Source organism: Myotis lucifugus, unplaced genomic scaffold (genome assembly GCF_000147115.1).
Source record: "Myotis lucifugus unplaced genomic scaffold, Myoluc2.0 scaffold_251, whole genome shotgun sequence".
Classification (NCBI taxonomy): Eukaryota; Metazoa; Chordata; class Mammalia; order Chiroptera; family Vespertilionidae; genus Myotis; species Myotis lucifugus.
In genome coordinates, this window is record NW_005871299.1 from 1,242,752 (window position 1) to 1,268,521 (window position 25,770).

Genomic DNA, 25,770 nt, shown 5'->3' on the forward strand with positions numbered 1-25,770 from the left:
TACCAAGAACCTACAACCAAGATTACTTTATCCAGCAAAGCTATCATTCAGAATTGAAGGTCAGATAAAGAGCTTCACAGATAAGGAAAAGCTAAAGGAGTTCATCACCACTAAACCAGTATTATACGAAATGCTGAAAGGTATCCTTTAAGAAGAGGAAGAAGAAAAAGGTAAAGATACAAATTGTGAACAACAAACATGCATCTATCAACAAGTGAATCTAAGAATTAAGTGAATAAATAATCTGATGTACAGAATGAACTGGTGATTATAATGAATCAGGGACATAGAAAGGGAATGGACTGACTATTCTTGGGGGGGAAAGGGGAATGGGAGATGCGAGAAGAGACTGGACAAAAATCATGCACCTATGGATGAGGACAGTGGGTGGGGAGTGAGGGCGGAGGGTGGGGTGGGAACTGGGAGGAGGGGAGTTATGGGGGGGGGAGAGGAACAAATGTAATTTGAACAATAAAGATTTAATAAAAATAAATAAAGAAAGAAAGAAAAGAAAAAAAAGACCTTCTGAGGCCTCATCTTTCCAATGAGAACATTAGAGTTTAGAGAGGCTTGATAATTACCCACTTCATGAAGAAAATTTTAGAATTGAATCCAGGTTTTCCAACCCATATCCCAGTGTTTTTTCTCCCTCATTGCTCCATTCATTAGAGCTATTGATATTAATAGCTCTAATAAATCAATAGCACCAATGAATTTCCCATGCACAATGTCAGCCTTGGCATGATATCCCGTTTATTCCCCCTTTCTAAATGATTTTAAGTAGCTTCTTTGAGTACATAGTTGCAACAATTAAAGATGAGCTTTACTTTTTATCAGCCAATGTTTGTTTGACATCAGTGATTACTACCCTTCTTTCAATTGCTAAATTTCTTTTTCTTGGTGAGTAAAGGCTTAACAAATTGTTTGGCAAAGAACATACACTTCAAAACTATCCAGATACACTGAGCACCAGACAACAGAACAAATTCAGAGACTGAAGAGATGAGCACATCAGTTTATTTCCGTTCTTTGGGAGGAAATGCAGCTTAAGCAGCCTTGACTTTTCATGACATTTGCTTAGTTCTTGAATTGACTGACAAGCCTATTAATGGATTCCCTGAACTTTATTAATGTAATTGGAAAACTGCTCACATGCCAATCAACTTCTAATAAGTAATTATGCTCATAAATATGTAAAATTATTAGCTTTTAATTTGTCCCAAGCACATGCTTTCAACATAGTAACCAATTTTTCTTCTAGAGGAACAAAACGTAATACTGGTAAAACATTCAATGAGTGTGTTCCTAATACGCATTCCCTGAAGTGGTACTCAAAAGTTCACCATCATCAAATGGCCAGCAAAAAAGAATGCCAGAGTAAGGCGTGCAACAGCTTTTAAAATGTGCATAATATTAAACAATCTATGTAACATAAGGTTATAAAGAAATCCTATGGAAATCAAACAAGTTTCTAGGCAGGGCTTATATATCCATAATCTGGTTTAAAAATCTCCTCCAAACATGGAACAAGAAAGAATGAGAAAAAATGAAAGAGGGATATATTCACGTTCTAAAATACATCATTTAAATCTACAATAAGCAAAAATTTTGTATCTCAAGTCACTCAAATATATTATTGTCCAAGTTTACTTTTTCTTACGTAATAAGAATCTTTTGTAGTCTCTGAGCTAGAAACACAAGTCAAAGGGCACTGAACTACACAAGAGAATCAGATTAGGCCTAGATACAGAAGAAATGTGTTTCTGACTTATAACCTCATGTTAGTTTTTGAAGCTGGACAAAATCCTGCCCTCTGGAATCTCTGGATAATCTCTGAATAAAGGTGGGCTTTGGCGAAAAGTACTATCTTCTCCTATGCCTTTAAAGAAGGGGTTTCTGCCGAAACCGGTTTGGCTCAGTGGATAGAGCGTCGGCCTGCGGACTGAAGGGTCCCAGGTTCGATTCCGGTCAAGGGCATGTACCTGGGTTGCGGGCACATCCCCAGTAGGGGATGTGCAGGAGGCAGCTGATCGATGTTTCTCTCTCATCGATGTTTCTAACTCTCTATCTCTCTCCCTTCCTCTCTGTAAAATATCAATAAAATATATTAAAAAAAAAGAAGGGGTTTCTTACAGTTAGCAATGATCATAATAAGAAAAGCCAATGAGAAAATTCACTGATTTAATTCTCCATTATACTTTCTTCCTTCAAGTTAATAGCTTAATTAATAAATTTAATTTTTATCACAGTTAAAATATTTACTAACAATGGAAGTTGTATTTGAATTCAGGTTTACATTTATATAAGGAAATAGATTAACAATCTTTTCCAGATATAAGCCACTTGCATAAATTAACACTTATTAGTCGTGTAAATTATTAGAAGGGTTAACTCGGAGGTAGTACAAATAACTTGCTTACTCAGCATTCCTGTTAGGAATAAAACATGTATTCACTGGCACCACATTATCATACAATTTGTTATTAATTTTACTTAGAAATGCTGCAATGTCATTTTGAGTTCCACAACATAATATTTCTATGCAACCAAACCATGATTAATCTAAAACGCACGAGGAAATAATGTAAATGGCAAAAATATACATTTTCCATTCTATTTGCATTATAATTTCATTTTTCTTCAGAAGCATTTGTGTTCAGAATAAATATGCTCTTACATTTTAGTGTGCAAGAAAAATAACATAATTTGATGATTCTGTTCATATTTGGAGATTGCAAGTTAGCTAGCATGATTTATGATCTACTGAAAGTATGGCAAAGTAGAAAGCATTGTGTACCATATTTTTTCAATTACTCTATATTTAAATTAAGTATTTCTAGAAGGCTGCTTCTTTTCATTGTAACTTTAATCAAAGTAAACAGAAATTGGATTGAGACAGAATGTTGGAAACCTGTGGAATTACTTTTAAAGAGTTATTCTCCATATTTTAAAAAGTTCTAATATTTTAATGTATCCCTCATGGGTTATCAGATATTTATTTTAATGTATCAATCATGGGTTCTCAAAGATTTATTGAAGGGGTAACTCAAAGGAAGATAAGAAGTGAATCATACACAAAAAATCACAATGTGATGTGAATTGATTTTATCTTGGTATGTGGTGATTCATATGACTATAATACCCATTACACTTAATGGAATCTAGGAACATAAATCCTTGAAGACTATGACCACATGTCTTTCAACATTGTCAGTTACTTCTGAATAATTTTGCTATCTAAAGATTGAACATTTCTGCCCTAGCCGGTTTGGCTCAGTGGGCAGAGTGTTGGCCTGCAAACTGAAAGGTCCCAGGTTCGATTCCAGTCAAGGGCACATGCCCAGGTTGTGGGCTCAATCCCCAGTGGGGGACTTGAAGGAGGCAGCCGATCCATAATTCTCTCTCATCATGGATGTTTCTATCTTTCCCTCCCTCTTCCTTCCTCTCTGAAATCAATAAAAATATATTTTAAAAAATAAAAAAAATAAAGAGTGAACATTTCTAAGCATTGTCCCTCCCAGTATAGCAGTTATGGAAATGCATACCTTGCACAGTTAGATGCACCTGCATTGTTCTCGGTGTATGTTGAGTCTGAACAGAACACGTGTATGGGCCATCATCTGTCACATCCACATTTTGTATCTGGAGGCTGTAGTCCCTTTTATTCAATGTTGAAATTGAAACTCGAGGATCCACGGACCACTTATCACCTCCCGCAAAAATAATACTTGACCGGTTCAGCCAGGCACCCTTTGAAGCTCCATCTTCCAAATAACACCTACAAATTACCAGAGACAGAACACTATTAATCAAATGAAAATGAGAGACATTATCTTTGTTCTGACTGTATTCTCATCTGATGAATTATAGCACTTCATCACATCCTAACATCAGACATAAACACGGGAAACATGAACACACTGGTAGGTCTCCATTCCCAATACAAATGTGAAACAATACCTGCATACAGTTTTGTTTTGTGAGAGCATGTGTGAGTGTTTTCATTGAAAGCCAGTCAAAATCAGTTTTCATTCTTTCTGTGTGACAAGTAAATTTAATAAGGCTAAATTAGTTCATATAACAATTTCTGACATTAAAACACATTCTGTTCTTTGAAATAATAAATAGGAAAGGTGTACAAGTGAGCCTCTTTCAACCCAATCCAATTCTGAATATAATGTACCAGATGCAGAAAGCAAAGCATAGAATAGTACCATATACATGTTTATTTTTAAAATCTCCTGCATTTTCAGAGTGGTAAGTTTGCACACTAAAATTATAAACTGCATTTCACTGATAATATTGCTGCTGTAATTAAATGTAGCAATTTTAGTAGTAAATTTTTGCTGCCTTTTCAATGAACTGACCAGCAGTTTTTCCAGGTAGCATTCATTTATTCAATAAACATTTATGAAGCATCTACTACTTATGGGTTAAAAAAAAAGATATTATCCTTGCTCTTCTAAATGTTTAGTCTAGTAAGGAAGACAACCAAACAATGTAGTTAATACTGTACATTAATAAAAAATAATGTTATTAATTCAAGCTAAGATCCATGAGAGACAAAAGAGGGTTACTTGACTCAGTAAGGGTGTTGGGGTATAGAAAATGGCTTTCTGAAATAGGATAGGATAGAAAATGCCTGAGCTAAAGCAGTGAGATTTGGAAGATATAGCCTTTTAGACAGAGGTGCTATACATGGGCAACACCAGGGAAAGGTGAGAGAAACAGGCATTCCCAGGATGTACAAATAAGCATGAGCTATAAGGGAAAGATGAGAGAGGCAACTGGAATGGTAAACTGGAACCAGAGGATGCTGATAGTAAGCATGATGACAGTAGATTTTGAGGCCAAATTTGAAGCCATTTATTCAAAGTTGTACTCTGTAACAAGATTCAACTATATAGCTTTGACTCTAATAGAAGTCGGGCACATCAAGACTTAGAACAGAAGGCTCTGGTCATATGTCAGTGATTTTGCTGAGGCCTGGAATTCTGTTTCATCTGGAAAACATTCTGATACAAATTAAAGACTGGTTCTCTTAAATGAGTACAAAGCGCAGCTACAGAATGAAAATACACACACATCGAAATAGTTTGACAGCATTTCGACAGAACACCTTGGGGGACTGAACACAGTGGTTGAGATTGCTCCAAAATTGCAAGCTGAATGCAGCAGGGGTAGGTTGCTGCCAACTGCATGAAACTAATCAGTGGGGGGAAAAATAAGGAACGGGGTACATTGCAGAATCTCATTTGTAGTCAGCTTCACCATCTACAGAATCCAAACTAGTGGAAGTCATGAAGGTCACTGTTCATTGAAAAGTTTTTCTTTATATATGTAATGAAGAAAATAAAACCCACTTTAATGATATAATTAAACAATTATAGTGTATTTCTATTCTTTTAAATATGCAGAGAGAAGATAGAGGATGCCTATTTCCCATTTCACAAGATCGCATTTATACTTTTGGGTACAATACTAACACCACTACTAGGGTTGTGATAATTCCAACGTTTGTATTTACCATCTGGATTTGTGAAGTTTATTGTGTGACCTCTCCACTCATGGCCTTCACACATTATCTGGTGCTCATAACAACCCTGTGGTGTATGGATTGCTATGTCTAATTCATCACCAGGAAATAACTGGAGCTTTGGTTATATGACTTGCCCTAGCCACACCAGTAGTGAGTGGCAAAGTTGAATATATAATTGAGTCAAATATTTCTGCATCCAATGCCCTTTCCACCATAATGCATGCAGATCAAAGACTTTTCAAATAGGTTTCAGAAATGGGAAGATGATTAGAATGTTGCAGATATTACTGCAAGTAATTTCTTATTTACTGAATATGACCGACTACTTAACCTGTCCGATTCTAAAGGAAGCATAACATTAATTATTAATGGATATTTGACCATGAAAGTCTGATTTTGAACACTCTGCTCTGCATTTCCCTCTCCCTAGAGGCAGAAGCAGCTTTTCCTTTATGTGGGGTGTATGAGAGAACCACGGAGATTAACTAGCCTTTAGACAGGAGCGCTTTCATAGACCTGATCTAGGTTGTAACTTCTAGTCTTAGCATAAGCACTGTTCCTCTGTTCTGGCATGTCAGGGACCATCAGGAAGAATAGAAGTTATGTTCTACTGTGAAAGTGAAAAAATGAGCCCTTATGTCCTCTGGGTTTAGGTAATTATATTTCATAATTGCTATTGGTCCCAACTCAAAGCTTTTGAAGACATACATTATAAAAATCCTCAAATGAGTCTCAGAAAAAAAGAAGAAAAAAAACCCCACATTTTTTTGTATTATTTCCTCAGATTGCTGCATAATTATTATCAAATTATACTACTGAGTTAGAACTTAAATAACTCGACTATATATGGATTTCATAAATTGGAAGTAGCAAATCTTTCTATTTCATAAAATCATAAGATACTTATATAGAGTTTATATATTTTAAGGTCAACTATGAGATGATTATATAAAATATATGAAATATGCCAAACAAATAAATCTGATTCCTTGAGAATAATACCTATGTCCTCTACCTCCACATTCACCCTAATTTTTTCCCTTTACAATACAAAGGATTCTGCCTGGCATGCGTGTTGTATTAAGAAAGAATTCTGGAGGGAAGGAAGGAAGGTATGAACAGAGCCAGTCAGCTTGAACTCTTAACTGTGGTGATAGACTATGCTATGCATTCTTAGAGTCAGACATCAGCAAGGGTGAGAGATTCTACCTGTTTAGGATGGAGTAATTCTTGTGTGAGGGAGAGGTTGGTGAAACAAATATAGTCATGTAATTAATGAGAGCAGGATAAAGCCATAATTCTAGGTAGCAAACTCAGATCTTTTTATCCTCTCCAGATTTCTAAATGGAACATTTTAAGAGCCAGTGAGCTTAGGATCCCTGTAAGTATAGATAATAAAATAATAATAAAAATGTTTAATAATGAATACATCCTTTAACAGAGTATGGCATGAATTTTCTTGAAAGTGTTTTTTTTTTATTTCTTTTTTTTAAAAAAAATCTTCTCCATTATCTACTTTATAGGGAGATGAATAAGCAGTTCAAAAATACACTCCTCAGCATAAGCTGTGTTAGCACCATGACAAATACTTCAATTTTCAGTCAATCATCCGGATGTTTTGTATACATAGTTCCAAACATCTGGTTGTTAGAAATATGACAGCTATGTGGGGAGGATGGGTGAAGGGATGAGGAAAAAAAAGAGAAAGAACCCACTGACCAGGACAACAGTGTAGTGATTATGGGTGGGTGGAGGCAGAACAGGGTATAGGGAGAATAAATGATGATGAAAAAAAATAAAATTTAATTTAGTTTCATAATTTTTTTAAAAAATAAAGAAAGAAAATAGCTGGAATATTTATTTTGTTTCACGATTGTTAATTATATCAACCCAACTTTGGATTGATAAAATTAACCCAAAGTTAACGCTTTTCTAATCAGAATTGCATTTACTTCTGAACTCTCTGAAGGAGCTCCTTTATAAATGACATTACCACATATTAGCAGGTCCCTATTTTGGGAGCAATAAGTTCTATTTGGTATGCTGCTAGTTGATCAAACTGATGTTGGAATATTCTAACTGACTCTGTCTGTGATATTATCACCTGTGGTGATTAAATATGAACGTTGGACCTCAGAGAGTTTAGTAGAAATTAGCATACTTAGGTTATTTATTATTTTTTAAAGCTCTATTAGGGAAAAAGCCTATGGCTGCTGAGGAATGATTTGTTTCACTTTCATATCTCTAATGCCCTATAACACGTTCCAAAAACATAATCCTTAGCACCATTACCAGTACGCTACACACCAGGATTTATTCAAGTTTATGGAAAGAGACCAGCTTTTCTCTAGACATGGTGATTAATGAAAGTTCTCATCAAAGGTACTAACTAAAAAAAGAAGAAAATTTCTTTTATTAATTTCCCTTGGATTCAAAACTATGCCATGTGAAAACAATATTGCTGTGAAGTAACTGGCTAGCTACCTTCATGGCTGTCTTTTCATGGTATCACAAAGTTCTAAATTTGACAGGAGAACTTTTAAAAGAATACAGAGAAAATAAAATAAATAAATTCAGAACCCATACAACCTCCATGCTAATTCTTGCATGCAAAGAGAGCATTGATATCCTGAAGTCCAGGCCACAATGAAAGGAAGTAAAGTATAGATTAAAAGAAACAGAACAAATTCTATCTCTCTTTTGCTTGTCTTTATTTTTAAGGCAATCTCTTTCTTAATGTCTTTCATGCCAGTTATTCACTTGATAACATCACAGGTAGACATAAACATAGAGATAGAGATGGAGATGGAGATAGAGATAGAGATGATAGAGATAGAGATAGATATAGAGATAGAGATCAATGTATATGAATATAGATAGACATGTGTATACATATATACATAAATAATTTTATGATTATATATTTAATATTTTCCAGATAATAATATCATTATATATAACATAGTGGTTGACTTAATACTTTAAGTTCTCTTTTACTACTATTATGACAAAATCTTATTTGTAGCAGAAACAATTATTGTTAACTTCTATTTCTTGGCAGGTGTAGGAGGTATAAGACTTTGTCAAGGAAAACCCACATAATCAACAGTTTGTCCAAATGAGCTTCAGTTACTTAATTAAGTACTCGTGCCTTCTAAATAATGAGAATTGCATTTTAAATAAATACCTATGTAAAATGTACTTGTGCAGGTAACAGCTAAATACTATTATGTAGAAAATAATAGACTAACATTATTGTCTGCCAAATACTCTTGTAAGGGTATTACATATATTTCTCACTCAATCTTCAAAATAACTCTTTGGGATAGGCACTGTAAAGTACCATGATAATGCTTATTTTACAGAGAGGAAACTAAAATACAGAGAGGTTAAGTAACTTACTGAAATGACTTTCTTATTGAAATTTGTACTGTATAGAAATAACTTTATTATGACAAAATTGAATTAAACCTTCAGGCATAAGCTATCTAGTAATATCAATGATACATGTACAGTGATTTTTAGAATGGAAATTATGATATGTTGGGCATATTCTACTTCATGTAGCATAAAAAAAGAAAACTAATTTCTAATTTTTTAGAGAATGAAATCCATTTCCTTTATATTTCCTTCTGGCACTTCTTTATAATAATAAAGATATATTAAAATATATTGGGTAAGAGACTGAAAGTTATCAGCTGGTTTCTAATTATAAGAAAAAATTCTCAAACAACTTAAATATTTTAATATTTTAAATCAAAAGAAAATAATAAAAACTTTTCAAGTAAAAAAAATAAAACTTCTTGCTTTTTTTATGAGATCTAAACCTAATTCCTAAAAGATGGGAACTTTATTTATTTTTTTAAATATATTTTATTGATTTTTTACAGAGAGGAAGGGAGAGGGATAGAAAGTTAGAAACATTGATGAGAGAGAAACATCAATCAGCTGCCTCCTGCACACCTCCCACTGGGGATGTGCCCGCAACCAAGGTACATGCCCTTGACAGGAATCGAACCTGAGACCCTTCAGTCCACAGGCCAACGCTCTATCCACTGAGCCAAACCAGTTAGGGGAAAGAACGGAACTTTAATGCAATCAAATGATAGTGTAAATTTATGTCTTTTAGTCTTACTTTACTGTGCAATTTAAATTATTTAAGTCTTTATTAAAAATAATATTTACTCAACATTTTCAATGTCTAGGAAATCATTAAAAGTTGGTTTTGGATTAATCACTAAATTTCAAACATTAAATTCACTTATTTCAACTTGTAATTAAACCATGTTTTTCTATAATACTACAATTTTATTTATCTTATTCTTTCCACTGGCTTATGTAAGTTGAGCCTCCATGTAAGCAAAATATCAATGTTTAGTAATGGCAACACCAGGGAGTTTTTACATTTAGAATACTTGAATACATTATTTGTAAAACATTCAACATATAAATTAGCATTTATGAAGTAAAATAAGTATGGGTAAAGAGAGCCTGTACCTTATCCTATATAATACAGAGATAATATGCAAATTGACCATCACTCCAACACACAAGATGGCTGGCAGGGGAGGGCAGTTGTGGCGATCAGGCCAGCAGGGGAGGGCAGTTGGGAGGGACCAGGCCTGCAAGGGAGGGCAGTTAGGGGCGACCAGGCCGGCAGGGAAGCAGTTAGGTGTCAATCAGGCTGGCAGGGAGTGGTTAGAGGGTGATCAGGCTGGCAGGCAGAAGCAGTTAGGGGCAATCAGGCAGTCAGGCAGGTGAGCGGTTGGGAGCCAGCAGTCCTGGATTGTGAGAGGGATGTCCGACTGCCCGTTTAGGCCCAATCCTGGTGGGATCGGGGCCTAAACGGGCAGTCGGACATCCTTTGAGAGGTCCCAGATCAGAGAGGGTGCAGGCTGGGCTAAGGCACACACACTCCTGTGCAAGAATTTTGTGCACCGGGCCTCTAGTAACTAAATAAAATAGGAAAGTCTGATTGGTAAAATGACTTCATTTTCGGCCTACTACTGAAGTCTAATCATCATCATCTTGTCTTGATAATAATAAAAAGTTTCATTAGCTGATTGATAACTATGGATGGACTAAGAGGAATGGAAAATACTTTAATGCTTGATCACATTTAACATTCACAGAGCCTTTTGAGAGGTAGGTAGATCTTATTTTCACATTAAGAGTGGTGCACGCATGAATGCAGGCTTGATGAATGAGGCAGAGATTGTAAAAAGGACAAGGTGTTACATATTGAGGAAGTTAGTTTAGGACTAGCTTTGTTCAAATGACTTTAAGCATGAATAGAATTGGAAAATGTTTCCGTCGTTTCTACTTTTTGTTTTTGAATCCAACTAAACCAGCTTGCTTTCTCCCACGTGGACTTGAATGTGAGATACTTGGATCTGGAAGGGCTTCAAGATTTCTGTTAACTAGCAGGTGCTCTGAACCGCTGTGGGGAGAATTCTGTCTGCAGTGCTGCTCCCTGGCAGATGCTTCCTGGAGAAGTTGGACTTTCACCTCAGGAGCTATAAAGGGAGTGAGCACTACATTCAAAATGCATGCAGGAGCTGTTTAAAGTAACTGCATCTGAGAGGGAGAATCAAATCAGCCCAGAGAAGTGTCCTGATAAAGCGCTAAGCTCCAGGCACACCTTGCTCTTCTGTCCTCCCTGGGAGAAAGCCAGTACAGACACCTCATTCTCAGAACCAGGGAAAAACAACATGGAGTTCTGCATTCAAACAGTATCAGCAACTCTACTGCCTCGCATCAGCCATCTTTGTGTCTAAGTCATTTAGAAAGTATTCTATTTGCATATAAATACAACTGATAAAATAAGAAACATTAAAAAATAGATATACAAAAAGGTATATACGTCTTTATAGCATTGTTGAATATGGACATTTAAAAAATAAAAAATTATAAGAATCATTCTCTCTATGTTGATCTTTAAACTTTCTGCTGGTCACTGCTGGATTTTTCTTTCATTTTTTTCTACTAAAATATATTCTGAACACAAATTTTATTTTATGAATAAAAATGGATGCACAGTACAATTAATTGAAGCCAGACTTGCAATAATTAACTAAAGTAACCATTAATCCATGTGTATATGTCCTCTTCTGATAAAATTGACTAAACAATATTTCAATATGATCTATGCCTTCAAATATATTAGGCAATGTACCTAAGAGGGAAAAAACAAAATGCAGTTTGGTTCTCCATGTGCTCCCTGAAAACAAATTTAAACTGATTATATTTTTGCAAAAGATGTTAAATGTTAAAAATAGTCTTCAATTTTAAGTCTTAGCTAGATCAAATGGACAATTCTTAGAAACTGCACATAATGTAGCGAGTTTAATATTGGAGTTCAAATGTCAGCTTTCTTGTGCACTATCCCTGGAACCTGGAGTAAACTTTACTCACCTTAGGTTTCTTACCTTTATCGTGGGATTAGTAAAATTATTGATCTAAAATCATTATTATGAAAATTAAAATAGTTTGTTTAACATGTCCAGGATGGTGCCAGGTACCTGGTAAGTGTGTAAATAAAGGCAACTTTTATTAACCTACCTTCCTATGGTTAACTTTGTTTAAAAAACAAGACAAAACAAACTACCACCATCATCAATGACAACAAAAAGCCTGTGCTATAAAATATAAATGGAAGAAGGAAAATATGGAGGGGGGATGGGACACAATTGGCCCTCTGGGTGGGTGGTGGGATGCCCTTGCTGGCCTTAGATCTGGATCCATCCTGCTGACGTTCCTGCCGATTGTCAGGAATCACCTGGTGGCCGCTTTTATATCGTTTCTTCCTTGCAGAGCGTCTAGGGAGGGGAAGCGGCCACGGTGCCTGAGGCTGACTTCCAGAAGGCTAGCAAGCACTGGTCCACTGGTTCCTGGCCTTTTCTTCGGAGATTGGACCTATTGGACTACTGAGGGAGTGAGTGGCTGCTGCCGGGCTGGTGGGCCACCGGGATGGGTTGCTCAGCATCTAGGGAGGGGAAGTGGCCACGGTGCCTGAGGCTGACTTCCAGAAGGCTAGCAAGTGTCTGCCCCCTAGTGGTCAGTGTGTGTCATAGCGACCGGTCAACCAGTTTTTCGGTCGTTCTGGTGGCTGCTGCTTACATGAAACTGGGTCCAGAATTAATTATGATAAATCCAGTTTTCTTAAATTAGACTATGGGGATGGAATGAGTCCTGTTATAGAGATGTCACTCAAATCTTTTACTCCATCAGAGAGATGTAAGTACTGTCACCAAAATCATTCCTAAGGCTCTGTCAGTTTATAACCCTATTATAACTTCCTGCCAATATGTTGAAAAGCAATTTGGAAATTATCTATTCATCGTCTCAACATCAACACCAATATTTTAAATAAACTTCTTGTTTTATTGTGTGAAAGTTTTATACTTTGGGCCATACTCCGTGATATGTTCCAAAGATTTTGTGAAAGAAGATTTAAAAGCAGGAGGTATGAATTGGAACAAATCCAACCACAGACCTACTCTCAGGTAGGTCACTTTTAGGGGAAAATATATAAAAAATTAAGAACAATAAAATTTTAAAAACTGTCAGTTCCTACATAGGCCTTGGAAAATCATTAAACACCCTTTGGGTATTTATACCACAGTTTAAAACGTTTTGATATCTAAAATTCTATATTTCGTGCCTTTTTCTGTTCAGCTATTGAACTCCTTATTTAAAGCTATCAGCATATTTGTCTCCAATTTTTCTCCTTTTCCAACTTCAGATTCTGTCTGCCTCGGGGTAAGGAAAACAGAAGACTGGATTTGTGTGAGAATTATTGGAATGTTAGTTTGCAAATTAATTTTAGTACCCCAAAGACGTTATTTATAAAGAAAAGGTCCTTCTTAAATATAATTTCAAAAAGTCTTTCACTTTTGTTGATGTTTTAAGATTATGCTTACAGTTACTAAAAATCTTATACTTGTCCATTTATCAGTAAATTAAAATTATTTACCTCATCTCTTAAGACTAACAATAATAATATCTGAATTTTGCTGAATTCCATGAGTTTGATTATTTATTTGTATTTCTTAATATTTAAATACACTTGAAAATTTTAAGCCAGTACCCATGGATTTTAAATTTTTCTTTTTAAACATAACCTTGGTAGTCTCTTGAGTTTCTTCTCCTTTTGAGAAATCTAAAATATACTTATCTTTCTAGAAGATCAACTCTTTTGTTATTGTTAAATCTTTGCTGCCTCAAGATATGTGTGTGTATTTCAAGAGCTGTGTTTGTGTATATGTGAGTGTGTGTGTGTGTGTGTGTGTGAGAGAGAGAGAGAGAGAGAGAGAGAGAGACAGAGAGAGAGAGAGAGAGAGAGAGAGAGAGAGAGAGAGAGAGAGAGAAAGGGAAGACATTTGATGCAAAACAAGGATGGAAATTTTGAATATGTAACCAACATTTAATTTATATTCATTACATCTGACTAGTTGCCTACAGAAAATCATTACATCTGACTAGTTGCCTACAGAAAATCCCAGAGCCTCCAACTCTTGCTGGAGGATCCATCCAGCAGTAGTCTCTAGTGGACAGCTGGACCTGTCATATCTCAGTGCCTGGCTGGCTGAGGAAAGGAAGTGCCTCCAAGGGATGTAAAATTCCACTGTGATTTGTGAAAAGCTGAAATTCCAGCCATGAATTTCTGGCTGGGCCTCTGTTTATTAGATCACTGTTTATTCTCCTACCCCCATGACTGAATTCTCAAGGTCACAATTCTGTGATATTGGCCATTACCTTCTTGAGCCACTTTAAATAGTGAACCTCAAGAGTCAAGAAGAAAAGTATCACTGTAATGTTCTCTAAAAACAGGTGAATTGGAATCTGGTGAAATGTTGATATGGTTTCTCCAAGGATAACTGTACCCTGAATTCAAACAACATGGGGTTGAATCACAATTCTTCCTGATTCCTACTAACCTTAGAAATTTGGGGACTATTTAATTGTTCTTCTAAGTTTTCACACTTGATTCTTTAAAATGAGGAAAGTAATATGTCCTTGAAAGGGCTATTTTGAGGATTAACTGAAATGTCCCATGTTATAATACCTAAGCACTTAACCTTAAATACCATTGCTTTGGGAAACTCTTCCTGACATCTCTATTCCATGCCCCAAGGCAGGTTTAATTGACCTCTCCTAAAGTCTGCATTGCCCCAGCACATTACCTAACTTGTTCGCCCCTCACTGTGAAATAGTTTTTTTATTTATTTTAAATATATTTTTATTGATTTCAGAGAGGAAAGGAGAGGGAGAGAGAGATGGAAACATCAATGATGAGAGAGAATCACCAATTGGCTGCCTCCTGCACACCCCCTCTGGGGATCCAGCCTGCCACCCAGACACATGCCCTTAACTGACATGAAACCCAGGACCCTTCAGTCCACAGGCTGATGCTCTATGCACTGGACAAGACCGGCTAGGGCTGAAATCGTTTTTTAAATCATTTATTAACTATGCTAAATCGTAAAGGACCCTAGTAGTTGACTGGTTCATTGTGATGTCCTGCAACAAGTGCATTTCTGTCACATAGTTAATGCCTAAAATATATTTTTAATACTATGAGAACTCTACATAAAGTACTGTGAGAATGGTGCAAAAAAGAAACAACAAACTGTTGGGAACAAGAATGGGGTGGGACTAGCACAGAGCCAGCATTGACATTCGCCTTATTCCCATTGTACTTCAAACCTTTGCTCTTGGTTATCCTTAAGGTAAGAACACACAGAAATCTCTGGATTTCCTCCATGGTTCAAAAAATGGAATATAGCATGTGGAACAGAAGGCTGTGCTCACTATCTACAGAGGTTACTTGTACCTGCCCCTTCATTTTACCATAAGAATAATTTAGTGATGCAAAAATCTAGCTTTGATGTACTGAAAGTAAAACAAACCTCCATTTGTCTCAGAAAAACAAATAGAAGCCACTCACAGATTGTTGTGTTTTCTCAGAACATGTGATCAAAACTCAGGAGCTAGTTTAAATAGATAGTGAGGAAGAGTCATAAAGAAAACTTACTTGGTACATGAATAAATATATTGTTTAATTATGGGAAAAGCTTACTCATTTGGTTTTAATTTGATTGGAACAATATGATATTTTTAGATTATTAAATTTTTGATGATCTACACACATGTTGATTGTAAAATATTATCAATGTTTATGTCAATTAGGTCAGAATTCTTACTTTATGACAATAAGTCTTTCACTTCTTAAACAAAGAAAAATTTATTGTTCACTGTCATTAAAATTATCTGCATTTTCTTGCTGAACACACTAGTCATTACTGTTAGTATCATTTGTAGTTAACATAATTCATATTTGAGTAACATCATTAAACATAATAAATGTATGTAGTAGTAACTTAGAGAAGAAAAGAGTAAGAATGGAAATTTAATACATTTTTTTAATTAGAAATATAAAATGTAGTACCTCTGAAATTTTAAGGGTTATTACATTTATTTTTTTTTTCACTTGAGATATTTTCCTTTCGAAGACTGTTTTGTTCCTGAGCTGGTTTCCTGTGTATGAAACTCCTTACCGTTTACTCTACAGTTCTCTACCTTAGCCATTAATCTCTCACATGAAGCTGCCAAAAATCTTTTATGAAAATCGAAGTGTACTATATCCACTTTTCTTATCTTTCACAGCGCATTATTTTCAAGCAGCCCAGCAAGTTAGTTAAGCATAAACTGCCTTGTAAAATTCATGTTGGAAATACAACCACGCTTTCCTCAGCTTTTATTCTGTTACCAATATTTCACAATTGTCTTTGCAATCAATACTGAACACATGAGGCTATTGTTTCCTGGCTTGCTTGTCTCCTGAGCTCCTTAATTCATGACTTGCTTCTGATTCAAAAGCACTTCTTAGATGTCATACTATATATACACATGCATCCTTTTTTTCTCTCTAATTGGCCTTTCTAATTATGAGCCCTTAAAAAAAACTATTATATTTCTTTGTTTTCTATAAAACATTAGCTTACCATATGTATGTTTTCAGGATTTCAAATCAAAATTGTATAATTCTTTGACAGTCTACCTTAGTTTGCATGTACTTAGTACAAAAGAAAAAAAGATGAATTTAAATATATATGACTTTATGAAGAGCTAATAGGTTTTCAGGTGACATTTTATTGAGTTGTGAGCAAATGAATGAATAAATTTCCTTTGAAATACACACCCACCCAACAATGAAAGTAAACCATTTTTGCCAAAGCATACTTCAGATTTTTTAAAACCCCAAATTGTCTTACAAATAATGAGAAACATTTATTTTTCATGTTTAGTAATGACTGAAAGTCATGATTATCTAATAGATTCTCAGTGACCCTTGTGAAATGAGTTGGCCATCCCAATCAGTTATTAAGGGACAGGCAACTATAGTGGAAAATCACCAATAGTATCATTAAATAAACTCCACTTTATATTTAAACACAGAAAATAAAGTGAAACTGAGCTATATTTGTCTAATCTCATTGAGAAATAATCATGCTTTAAAATGAATTCAAGATTGTTATTTTGAGATAGAGTCTGAGTTAGTTCCCATTTCAATTCCCCTTGCAAATTTACTTTTTAGTTCTAGCTATGTAAGTATACTAGAAAATTAAAAGACAAATACAAAAAAAGTCCTTGCTTTCAATAAGCTTACTATCAAGAATGGAGGATATACAAAATATTTACACCACGATAGACATGATAGAAGTTCCATAAGAGAAAGACTGGTATAGAACTTTTAGACGGTGAGAACATATCTTATTGCATTAGAAGAATTAGAAAAACTACTAAAAATAGGGAGGGAGGAAGGTAAAAAGCCAAAGAGAAGATAAAGAGGGAAAGCATAAGTCTCCCTTGTGTGGCCTGAGTTGAAGTTAGGATTCTTAAAACAGACAGAATATTCAATTAGAAGCTATTATCTTCACCACCAATCATGAAAGACTAGTCTAACTTGTCAATATAGAAAATTCATAGGAGAAGATAGATGGGAGAGCCATGATCAAGATGAAATTGTTAGTCTTGAAAGAGGGTCTAGTATAAGACAAGAGTGAACAGATGGCATTCTTTTCAATTGTAGAAACTTGTATATCTAGAAATATCCAAGTACTCCCTAAATTTGGGGAAATTAGAAAGAGGACTTGGCTTGAGGACAGAGATAATAATTATTTTTTAACATATTGCATCTGATACATAGGTACCATCACCAGGAGGAGATGGTCAACAAGTAATTATAAATGCAGTCATTAGTAAATAGACATATATGGAAATTATTCACAATAGGTGTAAGTATGGTCATGCTATGGGGCATTATGAATAAAAAGGAGTTTCAAAGACAGAAACTTAGAGCAATACCACTAATTTTGGTACTGAGAATGATAGGACAAAAACATATTTTAACATGAAAATCAAGAAAAATTTTAATAAGGAGTGTCTTTAAGTGTCTAATACTATAGAGAAGTCAAAAGGGACTGAAAACATGTCATTAACTAGAAGATTACTTCTCAGTACATTTTTGAGAGCTGTTTCAGTGCAGTGATGAAGTAAGGATGTAAGTATTTTAAGAGGTTTTAGTGGAGAAGAGAATGAACAGAAAACTATAATTTTATAGTTTTTATAATGTATAGTTCTTTTATAAGAATTAGATTCATGTAAAATTGAAACGTGATAGCTTTCTCAAGCTTCCTCCCTTTCAATCTCATTGCATTTTAATGTCTCTAAGTATTATTTCTTTAGCCTACTACCTATATACAGCAGGCTTTCATTAGAGAAAATAATGACTAATTAGATGATCTTGTGCATCCCTAAGCTGTAGCCTTTGAAAGTGTAAATCACAAACTCACACTTTGGTCCTGTTGAATTGGTAAGCATTATTTAATTACCAATAATACTATTCTGAAATTTTTATTCAAAGTTTGTCTTCAGCCAACTAACATTTTTGTACAAGTTTCTTTAGAGCCTAGTCAACATTTCTGTCCTCAAAATAATATATTTATTGGATATTTTTTCATCTCATTTAATTTATTTGGATAATTTTAAATGTATAGATGCAGGATAGCATCTGACACCATTTCCTACTCACTTAGGACTTTAGAAAAGATAATGCTTAGATTATTTATTTCTCATCATTAAATTTTCAATTAGTGTGTGGGTGGTGGGGTATTTTTAATCCTTAAAATGTATTTCTCTATTTCCTGTCGGTATAAAAAATGGTTATTTAATAGCCAGCTATATTGTGTATTTTTGCAAAGCAAAAACAAACCAAGAAAGGGAGAATTTCTTTAAGGAAAAGGGCCTTGACATGAATTGATTTACTGATTATAATGAATCCAAATTCTTTATCATTCTGAAAGACCATGAACTGCAGTTCATAAGTTCAGGCTTTGAAAAATTGAAAGAGGTATTCTAAAGTTGGTTGGATATAAGCCTAAATAAAATGAAAACATAAAAAAATTATGCTGACCTAGGCAATTACTGAGATAATTCGCATAAATAATAAACTGAGAATTAATGGACATTAAATTGAAGCTGAGGGAAGTGTTTGAATAATCATTATTGTCAAGGATCCATGCTTTTCTGACTTCCAAAAGGGAAATTCCAGGGATCAAGATATTACAAACAAAAATCCATACCAGCACATTGCAGAGAATACAAAGTCTAAAAATAAAATTAATCCTAATAAAAGTATTGCAGTCTTGTAGCTGTCAACCACATGTAAATAATCAAATAACGATTACCATCATTTCATCATTAGTGATAAACTAAACACTAATCAACTATACACAAGTACTTTATAAAAGCTGAGACTTGGAAGGGCTGCAATGGAAAGGTTAGGGGAAAAAAAACTAATGGCAAAGATTTGTCATCAGAGACCAACACAGAGATCATCCATACCCTCCCACTTCCAATTACTATGTACGGATTCGAAAGTTGGGCAGTGAAGAAGGCTGGTAGGGAGAAAAAGATGCTTCACTTGAAATATGGTGTTAGAGGATAGCTCTATGAATATCCTGGACCACTAGAAAGCTGAACAAATGGGTCCTAGAAGAATTGAAGTCTGAAACAACCCTGGAGGCAACATGACAAAACGGAAACTCACCTCTTTTGAGCACACCATAAGCCAGGAGGGTTCTTTGGAAAAGATGATAATTCTGGGACAAGTACAGGCAGTAATAAAAGAGGAAAAGCAAGTATGAGAGGAATTCACTCCATAAAAGAAGACATAGGCATGGATAGACAGGAGCAGAGTAGGGCTGTTCCGGACAGGAGGTGTGGACATCACTCATTCATACAGACCCCAGTAGTTGGAGCTGACTCAATGGCACGTAATACACACACTTTATAAAGCTTTTGCTGTTCCTATACTTTACAGAAAAATAATATGGAAATTAATATTATAATACTACACACTAAAAACGAAGCTGAAATTTGAACTCAAGGTATAACAATCCAAATACCTGGCCCATTCTACTAGATTTTCCAAACTATTATGAAACTATAGTTTTCATAGATATCTTTCAACATACCCACAAGCAACACTTTTTTTTACCTAGCATGTTACAAAGAATTATCTGAATAAGTCCATAAAATAAATAATATATTTTGGTAGGCCTTCATCAGATCTTGAATTACTGGGCCCAATGACACAGTAACAGAACAGAAAGGCAAATAATATTGTGTAGAAAGTAATTCTCTTATGTGGAAGTGGATACATTCTTTTTTATTATTATTATTGTTTTCAGAGAGGAAGGGAGAGAAAGAGAGAGATAGAAACATCAATGATGAGAGAGAATCATTGATTGGCTGCCTTCTGCATGCCTGCCACACCACTGGGGATTGAGCCCGCAACCCAGGCATGTGACTTTGACCAGAATTGAATCTGGGACCCTTCAGTCAGCAGGCTGACACTCTATCCACTGAGCCGAACCAGCTAGGGCTATTCTTGAATGTTAATATTGTCCTTTTCCTAGCCTGCATGTATAAAAGGCAGTGAATTCGGGCTCTGATATCCTCTGAAAGAACAGATTGCAGACAGCCTGAAGGCAGTCTTGAACAGCAAATGTCAAGCTGGCCATACTGCGAAACAAAGGAAGAACTGGTAGAATGTCTCTATTCTCTTACCTGCTTATGTCTTATAAACATTGATTGTTTGTTTGCTTTGGTACTGCAGGAACCATGAATAGAGTCCAATGCCTTACTCTGACCAATGTATCAATATTGGTCTTTAGTGATTTGCTTTAGATCAGTCTTCAGCTTTAGTGTTAAATGAAGGCATTTATTAGTTACTGTTTATAATTTTGAATTCACTTTTTTTTTCCCAAAAGAGTTAAGCATTGAGAATTGTTAGAGAGTAAGGTTTGCTAAAATATCCACACCACCTCAGGTGTAAGTCAGCAGTGGCACAGATCATGATACATATCTCTGATGTCAGTCTCTTTCTTGATTTTGTGGCGAAGTCCATAAAATTCAGTTTCCACAGAACCTTCAGCTGGGTTCATTTAACTATGCTTTGTTGGGGAAAGAACAGGCTTATATTACCCTGACTGGTTTGGCTCAGTGGATAGAGCGTCGACCTGCATGCTGAAGGGTCCCAGGTTTGATTCCCGTCAAAGGCATGTACCTTGGTTGCAGGCACATCCCCAGTAGGGGGTGTGCAGGAGGCAGCTGATTGATGTTTCTCTCTCATCGATGTTTCTAACTCTCTGTCACTCTCCCTTCCTCTCTGGAAAAAATCAATAAAATATATTTTAAAAAAAGAACAGGCTTATAAACAAATCACACTTCTGTGTGAAAGCTTATGTTCACACATTGTCTGTAGAGAACATGTGCCCTGTTTTAAAGATGAAGATGTGCTGAAGACAGCATTAAAATGGATAAATTCAATTTCTTTTCGTTTGAATTCACTTGTAAATCAGATATATCTCAAGATACAAGTAAATATTTTAAAAGGCAGAGCAAATACTGAATAGTTTGGGCAACAAAGGATAATCCAACAAATGTATACTGTATACATATATGATCTGATTTATTGCAACACTAAACATAGTTTCAATACTTAAACTTGATTATCAACTCCTGGAGTTTAAGGATATTCTTGCTGCTGATAGATTCAGAGCCCAGCACAGTGTCTGACATCTACAATGCCTCAAATTTTATTGCTTGAATAAATTATTAATTAAATAAATCATCTTTCAGCATGATTATTAGCATACATTACAAATATATCATATCCAAAGAAATCATGGTGAAGCAGCATTCTCTTACAAAACTAAATTCTCACCTTTCTTCTCTTTTAATTATTTTTATTGTTAAGGCTGCAGGAATAGTGAAGGAGCGAGCACTCTTTCTATACATGATAAAAGTAATGAGCAATAAGAAACCTAAGGCTCAATTAGTAAAAATTTATTAAAGTAAAAGTGAGAAATGAAATCAATGTTTTATAACACTAATAATTTTAAAGCTATACAATGTTTATGAAATTTTTTATCAATGCATGCCAGTCATATCATGAAGAAATATTCAGATTTTACTTTCTGTGAATTTTAATGGTCATGTAGGTATATACTTGGTCTAAAGTGTAACTGCAGAGAATGTGGGGTTCTTGGTAACACAGCCTAGCATATATGGTTCAAAAATAGAATCTGAAGATTTGGACTCTAGGTATTATTGTCCTACCAACTATCTGTTATTCAGGAACTAGTGTCTGTAGACCTAGGTTTCCTTATCTGTGAAGTGAGATTAGTATTTTCCAAAATGGGTGCCATGGAGATACTTCCTTGGGATATTAAAAGGCATCTCTTCAAAATGTAGTTCCAGGTACATACAAATAAACTAAAATATCCTATCTAATAAAGAGGGAATATGCTAATTGACCCTCACACCATCTCAAAGATGGTGGCACCCACAGCCAATAAGGAGGGAATATGCTTATTGACTGACCCACCCACAAAGATGGTGGCACCCACAGCCAATAAGGAGGGAATATGCTAATTGACTGTCCCGCCCTCAAAGATGGCGGCACCCACAGTCACAAGATGGCGGCTCCCAGTCCCCTCAGCCCTGCCAGGGTGGCAGGCACACGGCAAGGCCAGGCCTACCCCCAGGCAGGCCCAGCCTTGCCACGTGCCTGCCTCCAGAGTCCCTCAGTCCCCTCAGCCCCCCAACTGCCCAGGGCCAGCCCGAGGTCAGGTAAGCCTTGGGTGGTGGCTGCCCAGCTACCCAGGGCCGGCCTGAGGTGCAGGTAACTAGGGATGGCTGAGGCTTGTGCTGCTGGAAGTGGCAGCAGCAAAGGTGTGATGGGGCTTCACCTTCCCCTGATCGCCAGGTCATCTCCTGCCCCTGCGGGCTCCCTGACTGTGAGAGGGGCAGGCCAGGCTGAGGGACCCCCCCCTCCAGTGCATGAATTTTCATGCACCGGGCCTCTAGTATTACCTTATAGTAGGGATTCTCAGAACATTTAGTGTATTAATGTCCATGAGGGCTTTTCAAAAAAGAGAGAGAATACATAGGTATATCAAAACTTATCTGTCTCAACACCCTGTCCAAGATTAATCTTGCAGAATTAGTGTCTCAGAGAGGGAGAAAGATGACAAACTGAAAGCCATGCCTATAGCCCACTGCATACTTCAGCAAGGTTCACTTTGTCCATTCTGCTCATTTAGAAACTCGATCTATATACCAGAAGACTAAATGCCAATAGCTATAATACTAGGATTAAATTTAAAGGTAAACATGATATTATCAGATATTTTGTTTTACCTGGGTAATCTGAAGCTCTAAAATCCAGTATCAAAAGCACCAAAGTTATATTAAACCAATTTTAGACACATAATTAGTCCACTCTTTATAAAAATGAATCAAACCAAATAAGTATAGAATTGGTATTTTTTAGATAAATACAAATCAATATAATGACTAATAATATGCAAATAAAACATTTTGAAGATTTTAGCAACAGAATGCTTTTGTTTCTGCAGTAGGGAGGAATAAAGCATATACTAATTAAGTTATTGTGTAAAATATTATCTTCTTATGAGACCAAAACATTTCTCAATAATCACTTTTAAATAATATCACATGAATGTGTCAATTGAAATTTGGAACTCATTCAACATATCTATCCATCTCATTGGTATTATAAAATTGTTTAACATAGACAAAATGTCCATATGAACAAAATCTTGTTGTTGGCAAGTCAATAATTATTTCAAAAATGTATATGACTACCACGTGCAAAGGGAAACTCAGTAAACTTATAGAATAACATATCACATTATCATTAGATAACTTACAAAAACACCTTACTACCTTACTAACATTCTACCCACTTTTATTTGATTAATTGTTCTTAAATTATACTTTGATTATGCAATTCTTCATTGCCTACAAAATCAGGACCAAAGGCATTATCCTGGAATCAAATATATTTTACATACTTTACTAGAGGCCCAGTGCACAAATTTGTGCACAGGTGGGGTCCGGCCTGCCCGGCCCCAATTTGGGCAGATCGGGGCTGGGCCTGTTGGGAGGAGGAGACAGCGGAAGGTTGGCAGGCTGGCCCGCCCCAATCAAGGCTGATCAGGGCCAATCTGGTTGGGGAGAGGGGCCACGGGCGATTGGCTGGCAAGCCCTACCCCCAGCTGGTGTGAGGGGGATGAATGGGGGTGGAGATGGCTTGGGGGAGGGGCCACAGGCCAATCAGGGTGGGGAGGGCCGATCAGGGGTCAGCAGCCTGGGGAGAGGCTGTGGGAGGTTGGCCAGCCAGCCCCACCCCCAATTGGTGTGGGGACACCATTGGGGGCGGATCTGGCTGGGGAGAGATCAATGGGGAAAAAAGAGACTTACATAATACTTTAAACAATAAAGAATTTAAATTAAAAAATTTACAAAGCAAAAATAAATAAAATAAAATAAAAAATAAAAAGACTTGTGGCTGTATTAAGCAATAAAAGAAATTAAATAATACTTTTATTTTCCTGGTAATACAGAAATAAATTAACTTCAATGAATTTAAACTTTTTCAATATCTTTGTTTCCCAAGATATACCCTCCTTTGTCAATGTTTCTTTTTGGTTGAAGAAATGTTTTACGAATATGCATGGCAAAGTATTTTAAATATAATATTCACATATGGACATGCTAGATTCAGTTTGCTGTTTCTCTGGAGTCTGATTTATTTTGGGTCTAAGTAAATTTAAATGAATAGTTAGTTTTGTTACCCTCTTTTTAACATATGTATTTCCTAATAATTTAATTGCCTATAATTTATTTTTAGTACTTTTAAAATTTCATACTTATTTCTTCATATTTAATTCTACTTTATTTTCATGACAAAATTCCTTTAAACCTCCTAATAGTTATTAATTTTGACTGACACTTTCTGAATTGAAAATCTTTACACACATGAAAACATTTTTCCCAATATGTTCCACAGATAATTTTGATAAGAATCCAAAATGAGCATCATCAAAATTGAAAATGCAGTCCAGATTATCTTACATTATATATTTTCTATACTAGCTTTCCAAAAATTGCACATCATAGAAATGATAACAATGTTAATTTATGTAGACATTCCCCTATCTCTCAAATCTCAAATAAATAATTTTCATAGGTAGGCACTAAGGCAAGTATGTATTCACTCTGAAAGGTATCAAAAATTACATCCGCCTTCATGGATGGATGGTATTCTTTCAGATTAGCAAAACTGACTTTAAAACCTTTTTCAAACACCATCTCTGGAGTGTTTTTTGTTTACATAAGTGTTGAAGAAATTTCAAACATTCCTTTTAAATGAACTCAGTGACATTTACTGACCACCTCCTATGTGGAAGACATTGTGCTTGCCCTATGAAACTTCTTCGAACCTGGTTCTTGAAGAGAAGTGTTTTTCTAATTGTTCTGTTATAACACTAGAGGCCCGGTGCAAGGATTCGTGCACCGGTGGGGTCCCTTGTCCTGGCCTGCACCCTCTCGCAACCTGGGACCCCTTAGGGGATGTCAGACTGTCAGTTTCGGCCCAGTTCCCACAGGCCAGACTGAGGGACCTCACAGGTGCATGAATCCACGCACTGGGCCTCTAGTATGCATATAAAATTTTTGGTTAATCTCTTCCCGTCCTCTCCCTCCCCTGTCCCCTCTGAGATTCATCAGTTTATTCCATGTTTCCATGCCTGTGCATTGAGCATCTGTCCCTTGGCCTTGTGCGTCTGCGTCAT

The 25,770-nt window shown here is 35.8% G+C and overlaps 1 protein-coding gene across 2 annotated transcripts in view; it reads right to left on the reverse strand.

Annotated features, from left to right (window-relative positions):
* NEGR1 (neuronal growth regulator 1) overlaps window positions 1–25,770 on the reverse strand; it is an 840,835-nt gene that overhangs the window by 519,602 nt on the left and 295,463 nt on the right. For both annotated transcript variants that reach the window (XM_006098886.3, XM_023762561.1), the window contains exon 2: window positions 3,546–3,778. In XM_006098886.3, the coding sequence (XP_006098948.1) occupies window positions 3,546–3,778 (233 nt within the window). The remainder of the gene's footprint in view (window positions 1–3,545; window positions 3,779–25,770) is intronic.